This window comes from Globicephala melas, chromosome 16, assembly GCF_963455315.2.
Source record: "Globicephala melas chromosome 16, mGloMel1.2, whole genome shotgun sequence".
NCBI lineage: Eukaryota > Metazoa > Chordata > Mammalia > Artiodactyla > Delphinidae > Globicephala > Globicephala melas.
The window spans coordinates 15,129,269-15,147,171 of NC_083329.1; the positions used below are offsets into that span (position 1 = coordinate 15,129,269).

The 17,903-nt window shown below is 34.4% G+C and overlaps 1 protein-coding gene across 1 annotated transcript in view; it reads right to left on the reverse strand.

Moving 5' to 3' along the window:
* Window positions 1–5,943: 5,943 nt before the first annotated feature.
* TRUB1 (TruB pseudouridine synthase family member 1) overlaps window positions 5,944–17,903 on the reverse strand; it is a 30,431-nt gene continuing 18,471 nt past the window's right edge. The window contains exons 5-8 of the mRNA XM_030839320.2: window positions 12,827–12,899; window positions 11,375–11,514; window positions 9,407–9,463; window positions 5,944–8,605 (exon numbers count right to left, since the gene is read on the reverse strand). Of these exons, the coding sequence (XP_030695180.1) occupies window positions 8,346–8,605; window positions 9,407–9,463; window positions 11,375–11,514; window positions 12,827–12,899 (530 nt within the window). The 3' untranslated portion in view covers window positions 5,944–8,345. The remainder of the gene's footprint in view (window positions 8,606–9,406; window positions 9,464–11,374; window positions 11,515–12,826; window positions 12,900–17,903) is intronic.

Here is a 17,903-nt window from a genome sequence, read left to right on the forward strand (position 1 = left end):
TCCTGACTGAATATGCCTTGTACACTGCCATCTTCACTGGAACTATTCTCCCCTCTGTCTGACTTTTCTCTTCTTTGAATAGTATCTATTGTTCAAGGCTCAAATCAGGTGTTCCTTCTCAATGGAGCTGTACTGAACATCCATGTTCTCCTTCCTCTGTTCTCAGTAGGAGCTCAACAAATGTTTGCAGAAATTATTGCTCCATTAAACATCAACAGCATTTTTTGGCAATATCACTCACTGATACTTATGCATTGTCTTATGGTGCTACTTACATTCTTATATGTACATTTCTTGAGTTCCTATTTGAAGTAAAGTGAAAGCTTCTTAAAGGCCTCAACCATGTCTTCAAGACTTCTTTTGTATGCCATACATTGTTTCCCCATGCAAAGGCACTGGTGAATATTTGACTATTGACATATTTAAATAATATGGAATAAAATCACCTAGTCAACACCTTTAGATAATATAGTCAATTCTACAAGCCAAAAGAATAGTCATGACTTAAGATATCTGGCCTCTAAGTCCTATCCTTACTAATGCCTTAATCTGGAGTTGGGAAAAGTTATTTTTCTATGTCCTAATTTTCTCACCTATAATAGAAGAATTAAAAGTCAAATAATTTCAAAGCACCCTGAATAGATGAATGCTAACTTATTAAATGCTTTACCATTTGTCAAGGGCTTGACAGATTATTTTCTGAGGATATAAAATTAACTACAATGTAATGGTGTTGCAAGTCATTAACTTTATCTGTCTTAATCGCTCTTTGGATATGGAGAGTTTCATTTCTAGCAAAAACAAAAGATAAAATAACCTCAAAATCCTCACGACTATAAATCCTGGGGAAATTACATGTAAGCAATTTTGAAGGTTCTTCTTTCACTTAGACATAAAAAGCTTTAAGAGAATGTCAATCACACCCTAACAGCAAGAAAAAACTGCGTAACTTCTTGAGCCCACCAGGGAGCTACGGTTGGGAGGTAAAACGAGTTCAAATGGGTGACACACTCCTCAGAGGAGAGATGGGAAACGAACTGTCTCACTTTGGGCATAATACAGAAGGAAGAGCCAGTCATCATAAAAGCAGGTGAGACAACAGCTGAAATTTGAAATGAATTCTTAAAGGCCAAGAGTGACAGTTTAGAAACTTTGGGAGCCCCACACATAAAAGAAGTCACTTCCTAGTTCTTTTCCAAGGGTTTCCACTAGTTGCTCGTAGAAAAGATGAGGGGCAGGACAGGAGACCTGAGAAAGACCCTGTAGGTGGCACCAAGTCATGCAACCCACCTGCTACATGAACCTTTCTCTTATATGAAGCAAAAGCTACAAGTGCTGGGGGAGAGGAGAGATCCAAGCAAAGATGCACTGCCTCTGGTGAAAGGGTAGAAGAAAAAACTGCCCATTACTGGAGGAAGGGGAGAAAGTAAGTTCAGCTCAGGATCCTGCACTGATACAAAGCAGTGATCTGCTACCACTGGGGAAGGGGCAGAATTGCTCAGAGACTCCACCCCTGAAGTCCAGGGCTGCAGGGCCTAAGACTGAGGCTGGAGTGAGAGAACTGAGGAAACATCCCCTTGAACCTCACTATTGTAACAAGCAATAGCAGTTTACCACCAGGAGAGGTGAAAAAGCATGGGTCAGATTCCTTCCATTCCATAGGTATGATGGACTTGCTGAAATCTGAGCATGGAGAGGAACACTGCGAAAAATCCTTCCACAATCCAGACTCCCACTGAACACAAAGTAGCAGCAGACCACTCCTACAGTGATTGGAAGTCTGGTACACTGACAGTAAATATAACAACAATAAACCCAAACCTTTTTCAACTACTGACTAGACTGCCCCAATCCCCACACTAATGGCCCGACAGAAGATGTGTGCCCATCTCTGAATTTATTTATTTCAATGTATATTTATACACAATATTTGGCATTCAATCAAGAAATATGAAACATACACGTAAGTAATAAAAAAGACTGTATGTAACAAAGCAATCAACAGAAATAGGCATGACCCAGGTGTCAGAAATATCAAAGACTTTAAAATAACTTTGATTAATATAACGGACCTATATAGTGGAAAAGGTAGACAACATGCATGAAGAAATAGGGAATTTCAGTAGAGAGATGGAAACCGGAAAAAAACACTGAATTAAAAACGTGATATCAGAGATGAAGAATTTTTTTAGCAAGTGTATCAGCACACTAGATATGGCTGAGAAAAGAATCAGTGAACTTGAAGACAGGTCAACAGAAATTGTCCAAACTGAAATACAAGTTTTTAAAAAAAGAGCAGAGCATCCAAGAGATATGCACCAATATCAAAAGGCTGAACATAATAATTTGAGCCTCAGGAGAAAAGCGAGAGCAAGGAGTAGAATAAATATTTGAAAAGATAACGGCTGAGAATTTTTCAAAATTGATGAAAATAAACTGAAAATGCAAGAAATTGAGAAGCCCTCACAAGGATAAATACAAAGGAAAACACACCTAGACACATCAGAGTCAAACAGCCAAAAACCACAGATAAAAACCTTGAACCAAAGATAAAACCTTGAAGGTAGCTAGAGAAACTAAACAAGCCAGAAGATAATTAACAACATTAAAGTGCTGAATGGAAAGAAAAAAGTTAACAATCCAGATTTATATATCCAGCAAAAATATCTTTCAAAAGGCAAAGGTAAAAAAAAAACACTTTTCAGACAAACAAAAGCTGAGAAAATTCATTGCTCTCAGACTTGTGTTATAAGAAATGTTAAAGGAAATTACTCAGAAAGGAGTATGATACCAGATAGAAATTTGCATCTACATTAAAAAATGAAGAACAGCAGAATGTACATAAATATAAAAGTTTTAGAAATCTTTTTAGGAGATAACTGACAGTCAGGGGCCAGCAAGCTACAACAGGAAGGTAAATACAGTTTTATTGGAACATAACCACATCCACTCATTTATGTGTATTGTCAAGGGCTACTTTCACAAAACAATGAAAATGTTTGCTGACCCCTGGTCTAAAGCAATAAAGTAAAAATAAAGATCATCAACAACAGAAAAAACCCAATATATTATAGAGTTTATAATATATGTAAAAGTAAAAAGTATGAAAACAGCACAAACAATAGAAGATATGGAAATATACTCTTGTAAGATTTCTACAATATACATGAGGTGGTACAGTATTATTTGAAGGTAATCTGTGATAAGTTAAAGACATGTATCATAAATTCTACAGAAAACAGTAAGAAAAAATTTTAAAGAGGTAACATTAACAAGCCAATAGTGAGAAATAATGAGTAAGATGTAATAGAATGCTAAAAGTACTCAAAATTGAAAAGCTAATCAAGTGCCCATCATTCAGTAAAATGGACAAATGTAGGTATATTCACACAATGGAATACTAAACAATAATGAGAATGAATGACCTATGAACGTGTGCAACAACATGGAAGAACCTCACTAACATAATTTTGGACAAATATAGGTATATTCACACAATGGAATACTAAACAATAATGAGAATGAATGGCCTATGAACGTGTGCAACAACATGGAAGAACCTCACTAACATAATTTTGAGCAAAAGAAGCCGAACATGAAAGAGTATATACTGTATGCTTTATTTATATAAAGCACAAAAGCAGACAAAATTAACAATCTATAATGTTAGATATGGTTACCCTTGGCAGTGGGGTGGGGCTGGGAGCTAGTGACTGGAGGGGAACCTCTAGAGGGCCTCTAGTGGACTAGTAATGATCTGTTGTTGTTTTTTTTATTTGGTTGTTGGTTGCACATGTTTGCTTTGTAAAAATTCAGATGATACATTTATGATATGTGCAAGTTTCTGTATAGATATTAAATATCAGTAAAAATTATATACACACACATATAAAACTTTTACTGATACTTATATATATATATGATATATATTTAAACTAAAGCCCTGATGAAAGACAACACACACAAAAAGAAGGATTTTGAAAAAAAAAAGTTGATGTTCTATAAACTTTAAGAAACCACAGTAGGGCTTCCCTGGTGGCGCAGAGATTGGGAATCCGCCTGCCGATGCAGGGGATGCGGGTTCGTGCCCCGGTCCGGAAGGATCCCACGTTCCGCGGAGCGGCTGGGCCTGTGAGCCATGGCCGCTGGGCCTGCGTGTCTGGAGACTGTGCTCTGCGCAGGAGAGGCCACAACAGTGAGAGGCCCGCGTGCCGCAAAAAAAACAAAAAAAAAACCCCACAGTAATCGCTGAAACAAATACATGCATAAACAGTAAATTAAAATAGCAGAAGAATGAATTCATATCTGGGAAAAAGGTTCAAGGAAATTCCCCAAGAAAAAGCACTGAGATAAAGCACTGGAAAATATGAAAGAGTAATTAGACACAATAAAATGAGAAGACATAAATCTAACAGAAGTACTAGATGGAAAAGATGTGATATTCAAAGAGATAAGGGATGAGACTTTTCCAAAACTGATGAACGTGAAAATTCAGGCTTAAAAAGAACAAGCTCTGAACAGAATAAATACAAATCACCTACACTCACCAGCCTATTTTAGTTCTGCAAAAGTTCTTAGAGATAGACTAGTCTGTCTCCTTTGTTTTAAATATAAGAAAGCTGAGGTCTAAAAAGATTAAGTGATTTGCCTGGATCCAAAAACTGACTGTCAGCGGAGACGGAAATCATCTTAATATGTTATATTGTAAGAGTTACGAATAAGAGGAGCAAAATATAGTTTCTGACTTCAACTTTCCTACTGGTATGATTATGTAACACAGCAAGATGAACATGAACAGCAATATGAACAGCAATATTCCTGTTCAAAGAGAGAATTTTAACTCAAGTTGAAACTATGAAGGCACTACTGATTCAAGTGCCATGTAATAAGTGTTTAACAAGTGACATTTAATAAATGATTAGGCCAGGCTACAGCTGCCCACACATACCTTAAAGAAACAGTTTCAAGACAAGTCTTCTATTTCAATTTAATTACAAGGCCATTACAATCATTTCAAGCCATAAAGCTTATATTTATCATATTCCTCTATTTAAATGTTTCAATATTTTAGAGTGCTTTTTGAATTATAATTTTTCTATTATATACATCATGATATGAGGTAAATTACTTTCTTCTTTTGAAATAGAACTAATTAAACCTCTAAATGTTCATTGTAAGTCTGATACAAATTTCTAACTGATCAGAGAGGCATAAAATGTACCGAAGACCTTTTAACGTACTGAAGCATTCTTTTCTTATGTAGTACAATGAATCATTTCTGATGATGGATCAGTAGCTTGTATTAATTCAAGTATTTAAGAAGAAAAGACCTAGTCAGTATAGGAAAATGTGAGTTTAACCCTTATTCAAATTTTATAATTTTGAATTATCAAAGAAAAAAATTATATTATTTTAATGCTCATGGATCTTAAAACTGTAAATAAAATAATTCTATGACCACTTTTGATGACTTTTAAGACAACATTTTCCAGAAATATAAAAAACTAAGTGTCAAAATGAAGTCATTTGTATGTTCCAGGTTGAAACATTTCCAGAAATTTCTAACACGTTTTCTTACAAGTAAAACAACTTTATTATTACATAAAGAATTAGGCCTAGAAATATATAAGGCACAGATATTTCTTTAATATTTTGATTAAAATGAAAAAACAAAGCAGTTGGTATTCAAATACTAGACTCAAAAGAAAACTAATTTGTTTATGGATGAGTCTTAAACTTTTTAGAGAATCTTGATCAGTTACAGCTGCTTATGAAAGTTAAGAATAATATCTTTAGTTTTCAATAAATATTAACTATTCATACTCATAAATCTGGTGACTCTAAAAGGGGAAGAATTCTTAATATTAGCAAATGTGGTTAGTAAAAATGGAAAATGAAACTAAAATAAGAAAGAACAGGCCATGAAAATGCTTCTACAAGTATTTACTGCACAAATAACTCACACAAATGTATAAAGAAACCATTAAGACATTTATTTACATAAGTGAACAAAGTATGTGAAAAAGTCACACAAAGGCAAATCAGAGCAACTCTGAACCCGTATAAGTTACTAAATGAGCAACGACATATAAATCCCCCACCCAAAGCTGTCGACTTTTAGTGAACTGACATACTCAAATGATGACACTGTAAAATGTTACAACTCTTTGGGAAAGCAATAAGGCAAACTCATTAAGGAAAATTAAATTGTTCATATTATTCCATCTAATAATCCCACTCCCAGGAACTTACCCTAATAAAATTGAAAATAACCTAAGTATTCAGCAATAGAGAAATGGTTTAAACAAACTGAAGTAATATGATTAAGATAATCATTATCAAAACTAAATACAAATAGTAAAAGAATATGAAATTTAAAAAATAGTCAATAAAAAGTATAGGTGTCTTCAGACTGTAATTATGTGAACAAAAGAAGGGAAAAGAATAATACGAACAAAAAAAAAAAAAAGAATAATACGAAATTAAAGTTCTGAAGTCACTGTATCAGGATGGTGAGGATTTGGTAATTTTTCCATTTGGCAACATTTTCTTCAATGTTTTCGATAAAAGAAAAAGATTGGTTACCATTTTAAAAAGTCACTTGTCTTTTCAAAAAATTTACACTCTTCTCCGTTAGTAAATTATACATTTTAAATTTTAAGTTGAGAAATAGAGCAGAGAGGCCCTAGTTGTTTTATATTCCTCTATTTGGACCTTAGCTGGCAGTGTATGAAGACATACTGTAACCTGTACCACTCCAACAGAAAGAGGCAGCCACTGCCACCTTTGGTTACACAAACTGCAGGGCACTAGATATGAATATGTAAAACTGTAAAAGCTTCAATTTACAACTTTGTGTGTTTGGTGTTTTATTTAAGGCATTATGATAATTAAATCTTCCTTATAATTTTCTGTGTCATACTAAGAATGTTTTAATATTTCCATTTCCACTTGAAAAATGTTGCCAATACGCTGAAAGTGTTCTATTGAAGCATATAACTTTTTATATTGAGTTTATATTAGGTTAACCACAAATAAGATCACGTTTGTTTACATATTTAAAATTTATAAGTTAGAGGTTGCAAAGCAACCGCCTTTAAAAGAAAGACAATCCATAAAAATGTAAAAACTCTTATATGATGAAAAATTTAACAAGTCTTCCTTTTGAAACTATTTATTTGGATAAACGCAGGGGGATTTGAAAATTTCTACAGATGCTGCATTATATATTGCTTTCCTATAACAAAAATATGACGTACTCATTACATATGAAATTTACTATTTCAGAATGTGACTGTTTTCAAAACTATGGCAGAGAGGGACAGGGAACTTTCAGTAGGCTACCTGAATGAAAACGTTTGAGAATAACTGTTTTTAAACATTTAGAGCAGAAGGGATTAACTGGAAATGCAGGGCAGCAATCTCAGCATCTATAAACATCACTTGAAAGAGCAAATTGAAAGCAAAGTATCATGGGAATTAATACCCTATAAAGATGTATGAACAAGTACTAAAGAATAAAGAAAAGAAGTTTTTCATTGAAGGCATTCTTTAGCTTAATTTTTTTTAATTAGGTTATTTAGTAAACTGGTACAGGGTGGTCGACTGTACTGATTAAATTACCAGGAAACTATCTCATAGCTGCCAAAACATAAGCCATAGGAGCTGTTCTGTGCTAATGGGAGAGTAGAGGTGAATTTAATTAAACATTTAGTCTTCTATTTACATTCCATTAGTGGTAGCAGCAATAATTTGGTTCTTCTACAAATATTTATGATAGAAGTTTATTAGCTTCCAAGATCTAAACAAACACAGCTATTACCAAGATAAGTGCAGCCTTATCAAAGAAATGTTCTTAATAATCATAAACTCTCCAAAACATGAGTTAAATAATGGCTTTTTCAAACATAGTTAAGGAATTTCAATAACCAGAGTCACGAGGAAGCCAAAATAAAGTCAAAGAAACTAATATACATTCACTTTGTCACACCAAAGAAACATTTAGCTCATATTTTTTTTTCCTCTGATTAGAAAATGTGGTCAACTTTTTCACAGGAAAAGACTTTGATGAGAGATCAAAATCAGAAAGTTGATTTTCCTGAATCCAATCTAACAACATAATAACATCCTAGAAGAACATTCTATAGTACAGCAAGAACTGAACAACTGCAGGGCTATTTATAACGTATAGCAGATAAATTGTGCACCGTAGAAACCATAAATGATGGACATTTTTCCTCATGCAAAAAAAAAAAGAATCGTTTGTCTTGGCACACACACAGCTTGTCATTCTGCACACAGGATGCAAATGTCAACCAGGAAATGAAGACAACCCCAAGCCAAACTTAAAATGTCTTAATCACATCATCTTCTCCCTTTATCTCATTTAGAGTTATGTACTCACAGCTCAAAACTGGCTCATTAGACTCCTCAGGTTTTGATTTTTTAAGTGCCGTCTCTGCTGGGAGAAGGGATGAGCACTGCTCAAGAGACTGTGCAATGTCGTCAATTGTCCATTTGTCTTCGGGAAGGGCGTGCTCCTCCAGTGTAAAGGGTCCCTGTTTGGTGCGGGTCAGCTCTAGCACATTGGCACAGGAAGACAGTTCTATGGCAACAAAAGGTGAAAGGAAAACAAAAGATAAATGATTCAGCATTTCATTCAAATACTGAAGCAACATAAATGATCCAGTAACTCAGTATTTCATCGGCTATAATTTTGCAAATGACAGAACTCGATTCAGACCTCTCAAAACCACCTCAAACGTAAAACTGTAATTATCCATTATAATAGCCAAGAGCCTTGAGATTAAGAAATGATTAAGGAGCAAAATAACATTTAATAACTGACCTAATAAACTGCTTTAAAGTCTACAAGGAAGTTGCACACTCTTCTTATTTAACCCATGAAACAACCCCATGAGGTTACTATTCGTCTCACTTTGCGGATGAGGTAATGTGACCTGTCCAGTGTCACGACTGCCAGAAAATGGCAGGGCCAGAACTGCAACTTCCTGGCTGTTTCTAAGACTATGGCTTCCAGTTTTCAAAAAAAATTTGACTTGTAGCGATAAAAATAACTTTTAGAAGGCTTAATCTTTTCTTCTTATCCTTACTTTGAGTTAAAATATTTTATACTTGAAAAAAATGTTGGTCCTGAGATTCATTATTCACATCTTCATTTTCTATTCCTCTTTTTCTCCTCTCTCCCATTACAAGCATTTCACTGCAGCTGCTTACGCTGATAACTGTCTTCCATAAACCTATAACACTTCGAAGGTGGAAGGGCAGCAAGAATCCAGTTCCTAAGGCCAGTACTCAGAGACATGGAAAACGGAAAGTTCCTTCTTCCCATCAAAAAGGAATATTATTCTCTAAATGATAATTCAAAATTCATCTTTATGCTTACCTTTGCCAATGTCACTGACCAAGCTTCTGATATAAAAACCTCCTCCACATTCAACATCTGGAATGTTAACAGTGACATGGTAAATTGCTAACCGCCTATGAAATCCACTTTACATAGAAATGATGCCCCTAAACAAATGTAAAAATGCACTATGCAAACAATCGAGTGATAAAACATTTATGCGCTAAAATATAAATTATTCATCCAGTAGCATATGTGTTTGTGAGACTGCAAAGTCAGAGTGTGGAGAAAGCAAACAGCAGAAACTCTTGAACACATTTTAAATTACATGGCAAGTCATACCACTTTAATACTTCAGCCTTGTTCATTTAATAGATTTTAAATAGTTAGAAATCTCAGCTTTGCTATTAAGAGCTGCAGATTTAAAAAACTATTTTCAGATTTGTACATCTTTTTCATTTAATAGGCTTTAAATGCTTAGACATCTCAGCCTTGCTATCATGAGCTGCAGATTTTTAAAATATTTTCAGATTTGTACACTCAAAAAAACACAACAAACAAAAAAACCCTTTTCAGTGACAGGAATTATGTTTGGGGTGATATACTACATGGAGAACTCCGCATATTTAAATGTTCTCTTGGAAATATTCCTGAAAAAATCATGAAATAACTTAAAATTACACAATGTACCAGAACTGAATGCATAACTAAACATCTTCTTAACGCAGTATAATACAAGTTTATTGGTTAAGAGCAGGGCTCTGGATTATTTTTATTCATCCAGAAGACATCCTGAAAAGAACCGTATTTTCACACAAACGGACTACTTTCTGTTTCTAGCTTAGCATACAAATAAAGCTATTTGAGGGAATTTCTACATCCTTGCACTATATTTGACTTTGGTGAAAAGAGTCAAATTTGGACTACTACAAATTCCAGTGAACAAATGCAACTGGAAAAATTTGAGGTTTTTTTTAGTTTCATAGATAATATCTATTGTGCCAACACAGAGGCCGCATTTTCATGGAATGGAGTGAAACATTTTTTAGTATGTTTGTTTCATTGTTCGCCTAATATTTTAGAATCAGGAAACTTAAGGAGTGACTTTTTAAGAAAATTGTACAAAACCCACAATCTACAGGAACTTAATACACACTAAATAATAATGTCAATGGGAAAAAAAGCAATGAAGTTCAGGAAAAAAGGTTTTGGGAAATTATGTCTACAAGGAATCCCATTCAGTATGCACCATGAAACTGGGAGCAGGGTCCATCTCAGGGAGCCTGAGGATTAATAACAGCTACAGCTTGTGATTCTCCACAGCTCTTATACGTTCAGGGCTTTAGCTAGGAGATCATAAAATTTCCAAACAATAGAAAAAAACTTTTTCGGTTTTAAATTTATTTCAAATATGGATTATAGATAAATTCAAATCGATAACTTGAGTTAAAATTTACCACACGTCTAGGAATACACTTCTGCCTTACCCATTACTCCTATATTTTCATGATCTTTAGCAGTGATTTATTGGTGACAAAGAAGGGGGGGTGTCACTCCACTCTTAGAATTTCTTGTCCAAAAACTGAAAATGCATCGTTTTAAAAGGACAAATTAATGTCAATAAAAAACTGAGTGTAAACTATCAGGTACTAGCCAAAATGGGGAACAAGTATCCATAAGATAATAAAATACAAAATTTTGAAAACAGGTACTCCTTACCTATTCTTCCCCATAGAGATCCAAAGTATGTTACTTCCAACTTTATAGTAAGATAATATAATATATGAAAAACTCACACTATTTAGGACATTTCTGAACCTCCATATAGCTATAGGTATTCTCATTATTTGTGCTGTCAAAAAGGTATTAACAAATTCTAACCTTCTTTAAACTCAAATTTTAAAAAATCTCCAATATCCTAGGGATCCATTAACATTACACAAAAGTAGCCAAATATAAAATAAAGGCACATGTAAATACAAATGTTCTCTAATTTCTCCATCTTACCTAATGTGAAAAATGGTGGCTGGAATTTTTGAAGGGAAAGACTGTACACGGTAACTGGCCTGGCAGGTTTTGCTTCTACTACTTCACCTCTCTTCATCAAAGTTGAAAGTCTCTGTCCATCTTTCTTTAATGCAGAATAGCTTGCAAGGTACAAGAGGGAGACAGGAAGAGAAGGAGGGAGGAAGAATAGAGAGAGATTGAGAAAGAAAGAGAGAATAATTCCAGATTACAGCATGGAAAGAAAGGATGATTAGCAGCTCTTTAAACTGAAAATCCTTCTAAGAATGAACTAATTTTTTCTTCTAATCTACTTCACAATGGTGTCACATATAGAGTTCCTAAATATCTTTGAGGCTAATACAGCTCATTCTGGCACTCAGTGAGCAATGTTGTCAATATTTCTCTTTAACCATCTTCCTGGAGATGGTCTATTCATGTCTTCACTAGTCCTCATTCTGGGTTAAGGGTCTCCAGTCGCAATGATCTCAGCTATATTTCCTTGAAACAATATATTTCCATTATAATAATATTCATTTTCAAATATGTTACCAGAATGTTTACAAAGAGCAAATAAACAAATAACATCTTATCTTTGTGTGATTAAATTTTACTAGACCACAAAATCCTTGGAACAATCACAGAGAAGAAAATTCTAAAACGATTCTTATAAATGTTTACTCTATCTTAACAATAATGATCCAAAATAATGTTTATTCAGATCCTGCTACAATTTTTAAGTCTTCACATTTGAGCCAAAATTATGAAGAAACATTTCTCCATAGGTATTTCAGTGTTCTTGAAAAAACTTAAGATGTTTTTAAAACACAAAATATATTCTAAATTCTAAAAGAACTGTTAGTAACATATCCTGACACATCCTATAAGCCATTAAAAAAAAAAGAAGCAATTTGCTTGAAATGGTAACAGACACAAAAATATGGCGAAATGGTAAATCAATATCATTATACTTTTAATAAGTTATAATTCTCATCTGTTTCATTTATTGCCGAGAATTGTGAAGTATAAGATTCTGGGTCCAAAAGGAATGGGCCCACCACCTGACAGGAAGTGCCAACTGGACTCTGAATCACAGCTCTGATGCCTGTACCAGACTGGACTGGTCCCTTCACAGCAATTCTGGGAAAAGTGACATCTCTGTTCTCCAGAACTGCCCTGATATCTACAGATGGAATCAGAAGAACCAATAAATCCTGGAAGAGCACAGATGTCAGGCTGTGGCAATATCCAGAGACAGAGGAGACTACATCCCACTACCTCTTAGAGAGTGTCAGAAGCTCTGCATCCTGTCTGAATCAGGTTCACCTTACTTGATCAAACCTGCCTCACCATATAGTAAAAGGAAGCCCCTCCTCTTTTCTTTTTTCATTAAAGTGATGTTAGCCACTGGAAAATAAAATTAAACATTTATTCAAATTCATTAATTGAACTTACAGAGGAGGTACTTGCATTATATTCCCAGTAAATTTCTGTAGAATGCCTTCAATATCTTCCTGTGTTATTTTATCTGCCAAAAATGAACCAAAAAAGTGACACTAAAACAACCACAGAAGTACATGTGCTATTTTTACAGCACTGACAACTCTGAAAATTAAAAAAAAGTTTCCAACAAAGCATTTATTACAATGTACGTTTTGCAGGTCAAATTCTACCTTGTTGAGATGGATAAAATACATGCTAATGAGATAAAAGGGGGAAAGTCTTATATCGTCCAATATTAAGACTAAATTTAATTTCCTTTGCTTCATTTTTTTCTCCATTAAAAATGATCCAATCATCTTATATGCATTTACTACATACTTACTATGGCCTTCAGAAGACCTGAGAAAAATGTTGCATAAAGCTATCAGAATGGTCCTGCAGTGATCAGAAAGTAAGTAGAAAAATACCTGTAAAGTTCATTTCTAAGGTTTTCCAGGCATCAAATATTATAAATAACTGAATAAATTATTGAAGATTATCAAGTACTAACAACATTTAAAATTTTACCTGATAGATTTCAAAACTGTTGTATGGTATGGTATACATTTTCCACACTCACATTAACTTTGTCCCTAAGTAAAGTTGTATTTATGTCTCCTTCACTGCTCTTGGAATTGCAGTCAGGAGTCTGATTTTTGCCTCCAAAATAAGCCAGTGCAAAAAGAGAATATACATAGCAAAGATGTTATCTGTCTTAGTCAGATAAAGCTTTTCAGCTTGTATCTGATACTCTTTCAAACAAAATGATGCAATATTAAAGCACTGTTCTATAATTTTAACAACTGAAAACTATAACACACTGAAATTCAATATTTGGGATTTTCACATATAGATAGATGACTATCCGTATTTCATATTCACTAATAAACTAAGTTACAGAAATATTCTATAACTTGTTTAGGTCATAGCAATGGAAAGAAATTACAGTCTTCTTTTTCACTTTGTAGGAAATTTATTTAAACTTTTTTATTCTGGTGTATACATGTCAAAGGATTTGATTTTATTTGAACAATATTAAACAAAAACTAACTAATGTGCTTTGAATTACTGTTCGAACACCAGAATAAAAATTAAAAGACAGCATGGAACATGTCCAGATTTCAACAACAATGCAGCAAGAGAGTCTTAACTTCAGTGTGACCTTGATCCTTACACGCTAAACATGAACAAAAGACCAGAATCTACTAGACTCAGAGGAGAGCTACGGAACTCAAAAGAATTTCTCTAACACCTAGCTCCAAAAAGGCAGATCTGAAAAGCCTATTCTGTTCAAACTGCTTTTCAAACAGATGTATCTCATGATATGAATGGATTTTTCCATGAAAATTTTTTACTCTACTGAAACATTAAAACATAATTACTGGTGGCACCTTAGTTATGCAAAACTTCCAAATCTGGACAGCCAACATTACCACCATGCTGGCAACTGATGAAAGAAATGCCACTGTTGATAAAATTGCTATAGTTCACAATCTAGTCTGCCACACATTTTAAAAATAAGACCAAACAGCTTTCTACTTCCGCCAAATTGGTCTCTTTACTGACATTCCTGCCAACGTGTGCTCCTTTGTCCTGCTTCAGTGGCTCTCTTTTACTGATATTCCCTCCCTCAAGGTGACAAGATGTACTCTTTCTCATTCTACTTCTGCCATGCATCCTAGGCATTTATGGTTTTGCTGTTCATTCTGAAATTAATCATTCACAATTTTTAACTGTTACCTACTATATATATGTAGGTATTACCTCACCAATGGAATTCTTATCTCCTTAAAGGCAAAGATAGCTTTTCCTCTTATATAATGCACACAATTAAGATGGTACTAAAGACATTCTTGCTGAATTTAATTTGCTGATGAATAACAGAATCTCAAGGTTAAAAGAGCATTTAAAAGTCACCAAGGAATCATTCATTTGATGTTCAAATCACCAGACAGAAAGCCTGTGCAGCAAGTTATTTTACAATAAAAGCAAATATAATATTTTAGATATTTTTAATATGTAGTGAAGCATGCTGGCTATATCTGAAACATGATACTAGTCTGATCCAAATAATAATAATTGTCCCTGTAAGAATAAAGACTCTACCTCCAAAGGATTTAAAAAGAAATCAAGAATAAAATCTCTAAAGCAAGTATATCCAATAACTGGCCAAAAGAAGGACCTTTGGTAGAAGATGATAGGTACGACAGAAGTACCATAGAACTTGAGTAATTATTCTTTATTTAGCAAATTAATAAATCATCAATGTGATAGTATTCATTTGAAATTAATTTTTTTAAAAGTCACTCCCATAAAATTAATATATACAAGACCATGTTACATGTTATTATTTGCTTAAAATTTATTGGCTCTTCCAGTGAACTTCCAACATGAAAGCTGGTACTTAACTGAACTATGGAGTTAAAAGCAGGATGACGGATTTAAAAACGATATTCAGGGACTCCCCTGGCAGTCCAGTGGTTGAGACTTTGCCTCCCAATGCAGGGGGTGTGGGTTCGATCCCTGGTCGGGGAACTGAGATCCCACATGCCTCATGACCAAAAAACCAGAACATAAACAACAAAAGCGATACTGTAAACAAATTCAGTAAAGACTTAAAAAAAAAAATTCACCCAGGATAGAGTTAAATGGTTACTGGACAAGCCTTGTCACCAAAAGCAGCTGTTAAACTGGAAAAAATACAGCAAACAATTGTTTTCAAACATTAGACAACACATAGCAAGGACTATCATCCCTGAGAGAAGAGGAAAAAAACAAGGTAAGGCCCACAATCACTTGCTTTTGCTTGGGGGTGCTTTCTGAACTGTACTGCAGGGAGGGGAATAACAAACAAAGCTCTGAGCAAAGATCAGAATTTGGGGAAGCGGCAGCAGCTGGAATTTGAGAGCATTACACAGAGAAAGTGATGTCTATAGGGGTCCGCTTGAAACTGGCTAAATTCCAAGCTGTGCATATATATAGTGAGTCTTAACAAAGTTAAAAAAAGAGCTACTACCAAACCTCTTACAAGGCTGGAAGATGTCCAAATTCCAACCCCTCAGAATGAAGAAACTTTGCTGAATACCCCAGCACTCGATAGACACCCAAGAAAAGCCATGCCTTTGGAGTAGGGCTAATGCAGACCTGAAAAAAAAGTCTACTTTAGACCCATCCTAACAAGGAATCTATACAAAAGCGACTAGAATTAATAAGTGAGTTTAGCAAGGCTGAAAGGCATAAGATTAATACACAAAAGTCATCTCCATCTATGTATATCTAGCAATGAACTATCAGAAATTGATATTTTAAAAATCCAATTTATAACAGCGTTAAAAAAACGAAGTACTTAGAGATTTCATATACAAAAGAAGTGAAAGATCTGTACATTGAAATCTATAAAAATATGGCTTTATTTTTGCAACTTTTCTCTAAGTTTGATATTATTTCAAAATAAAAAGAAAAATAATAAAAAATAAATAAATAAATAAAAAGAAAAAGAAAAATCTTAAAGGAATACAATGAACAACTTTATACCAATAACTTGGAAATTTGAGATGCAATGGACAAATTCCTAGGGGAAAAATTATCTAGAATGACACAAGAAATAAAAAATATTAAGTTTGATAGCTAGTAAAGGAATCTAATCCATGATTAAAAGCCTTCCTAATAAAGAAAACTCCAGAATCAGATGTCTACCAGTAAATTCTACCAAACAGTAGAAAAAGAAATAATGCCAATCTCACATAAATTCTTCCAGAGAATAAAAAAAAGAGAGAGAGAATACTCCCCATCCCATTTTATGAGGTTGGTATAACCTTGATATCAAAACCAGTCAAGGACATTAAGAGAAAGGAAAAATACAGGGTAATCTCACTCATAGACAAAAATGCAAAAATTCTAAACTAAATATTAGCAAACTAAATCCAACAATTTATGTAAAGGATAGCATATTATGATCAGGTTGGGATTATTCTGGAAATGTAAAGTTAGTTTAATATTTGACTAAGGAGGAAAATCAACAGATACAAAAGAATTTTGATAAAATTCAATGGCTGCTCATGATTAAAAAAACAAACAAATGGCAAATTAGGAATAGAAAACAACTTCCTTAGTTTGATAAGAAAGCTATAAAAAAACCTATAAAAGAAAATCTATAAAAGTAAGGTAGCAGGGCCTCCCTGGGGCGCAGTGGTTAAGAATCCACCTGCCAATGCAGGGGACACGGGTTCAAGCCCTGGACTGGGAAGATACCACATGCTGCAGAGCAACTAAGCCCACGTGCCACAACTATTGAGCCTGCACTCTAGAGCCCGTGAGCCACAGCTACTGAGCCCGTGTCCCACAACTACTGAAGCCCAAGCACCTAGAGCCCGTGATCCACAATAAGAGAAGCCACTGCAATGAGGAGCCCGCGCACCGCAACAAGAGCAGCCCCCGCTCACCGAACTAGAGGAAGCCTGCATGCAGCAACGAAGACCCAACGCAGCCAAAAATAAATAAATAAATAGAAAAGGTAGGAAAACTTGCTCTTTCAGATAACAAGACTCATTCTAAAACTATAGCAATTAAGATAGTTTGGTATTAGCACAAAGATTGATTTTTAATAAATGGTGAAAAACACTGTTTAGAAATAACAGAAGGTGTCAGGATAGAGAATAAAAGAAAGGGTCCTATTAATATGGTTTGAACGTTGCGTCTACTGAGCTACACACTCATTTTCTATGGCTAAAAATATTATTTGTCTAGATAGGATAAAATGACCTAAGATCATTCACTTGCCATTTACTGCATACTGCCTTACTTTAACCAGATGTCAGTTGTTCTCAACAGGTTAATTAAGAACCGTACTTTTGATTGTTATAATGATTGGGTAGGGTGGCGACATCAGCAGCACTTAATAGGCAAGGACCAGGGATGCTGGATTTCCTGCAATGTGCAGTGGTACAGCACAGTGAAGAACTGTCCTATGCCCTTCATGACTTCTGGAGGTCTGCCAGATGTTCATGTGGGTGAAAGTCTGTTTATAATTACCTTAGGCTAGAACATAACT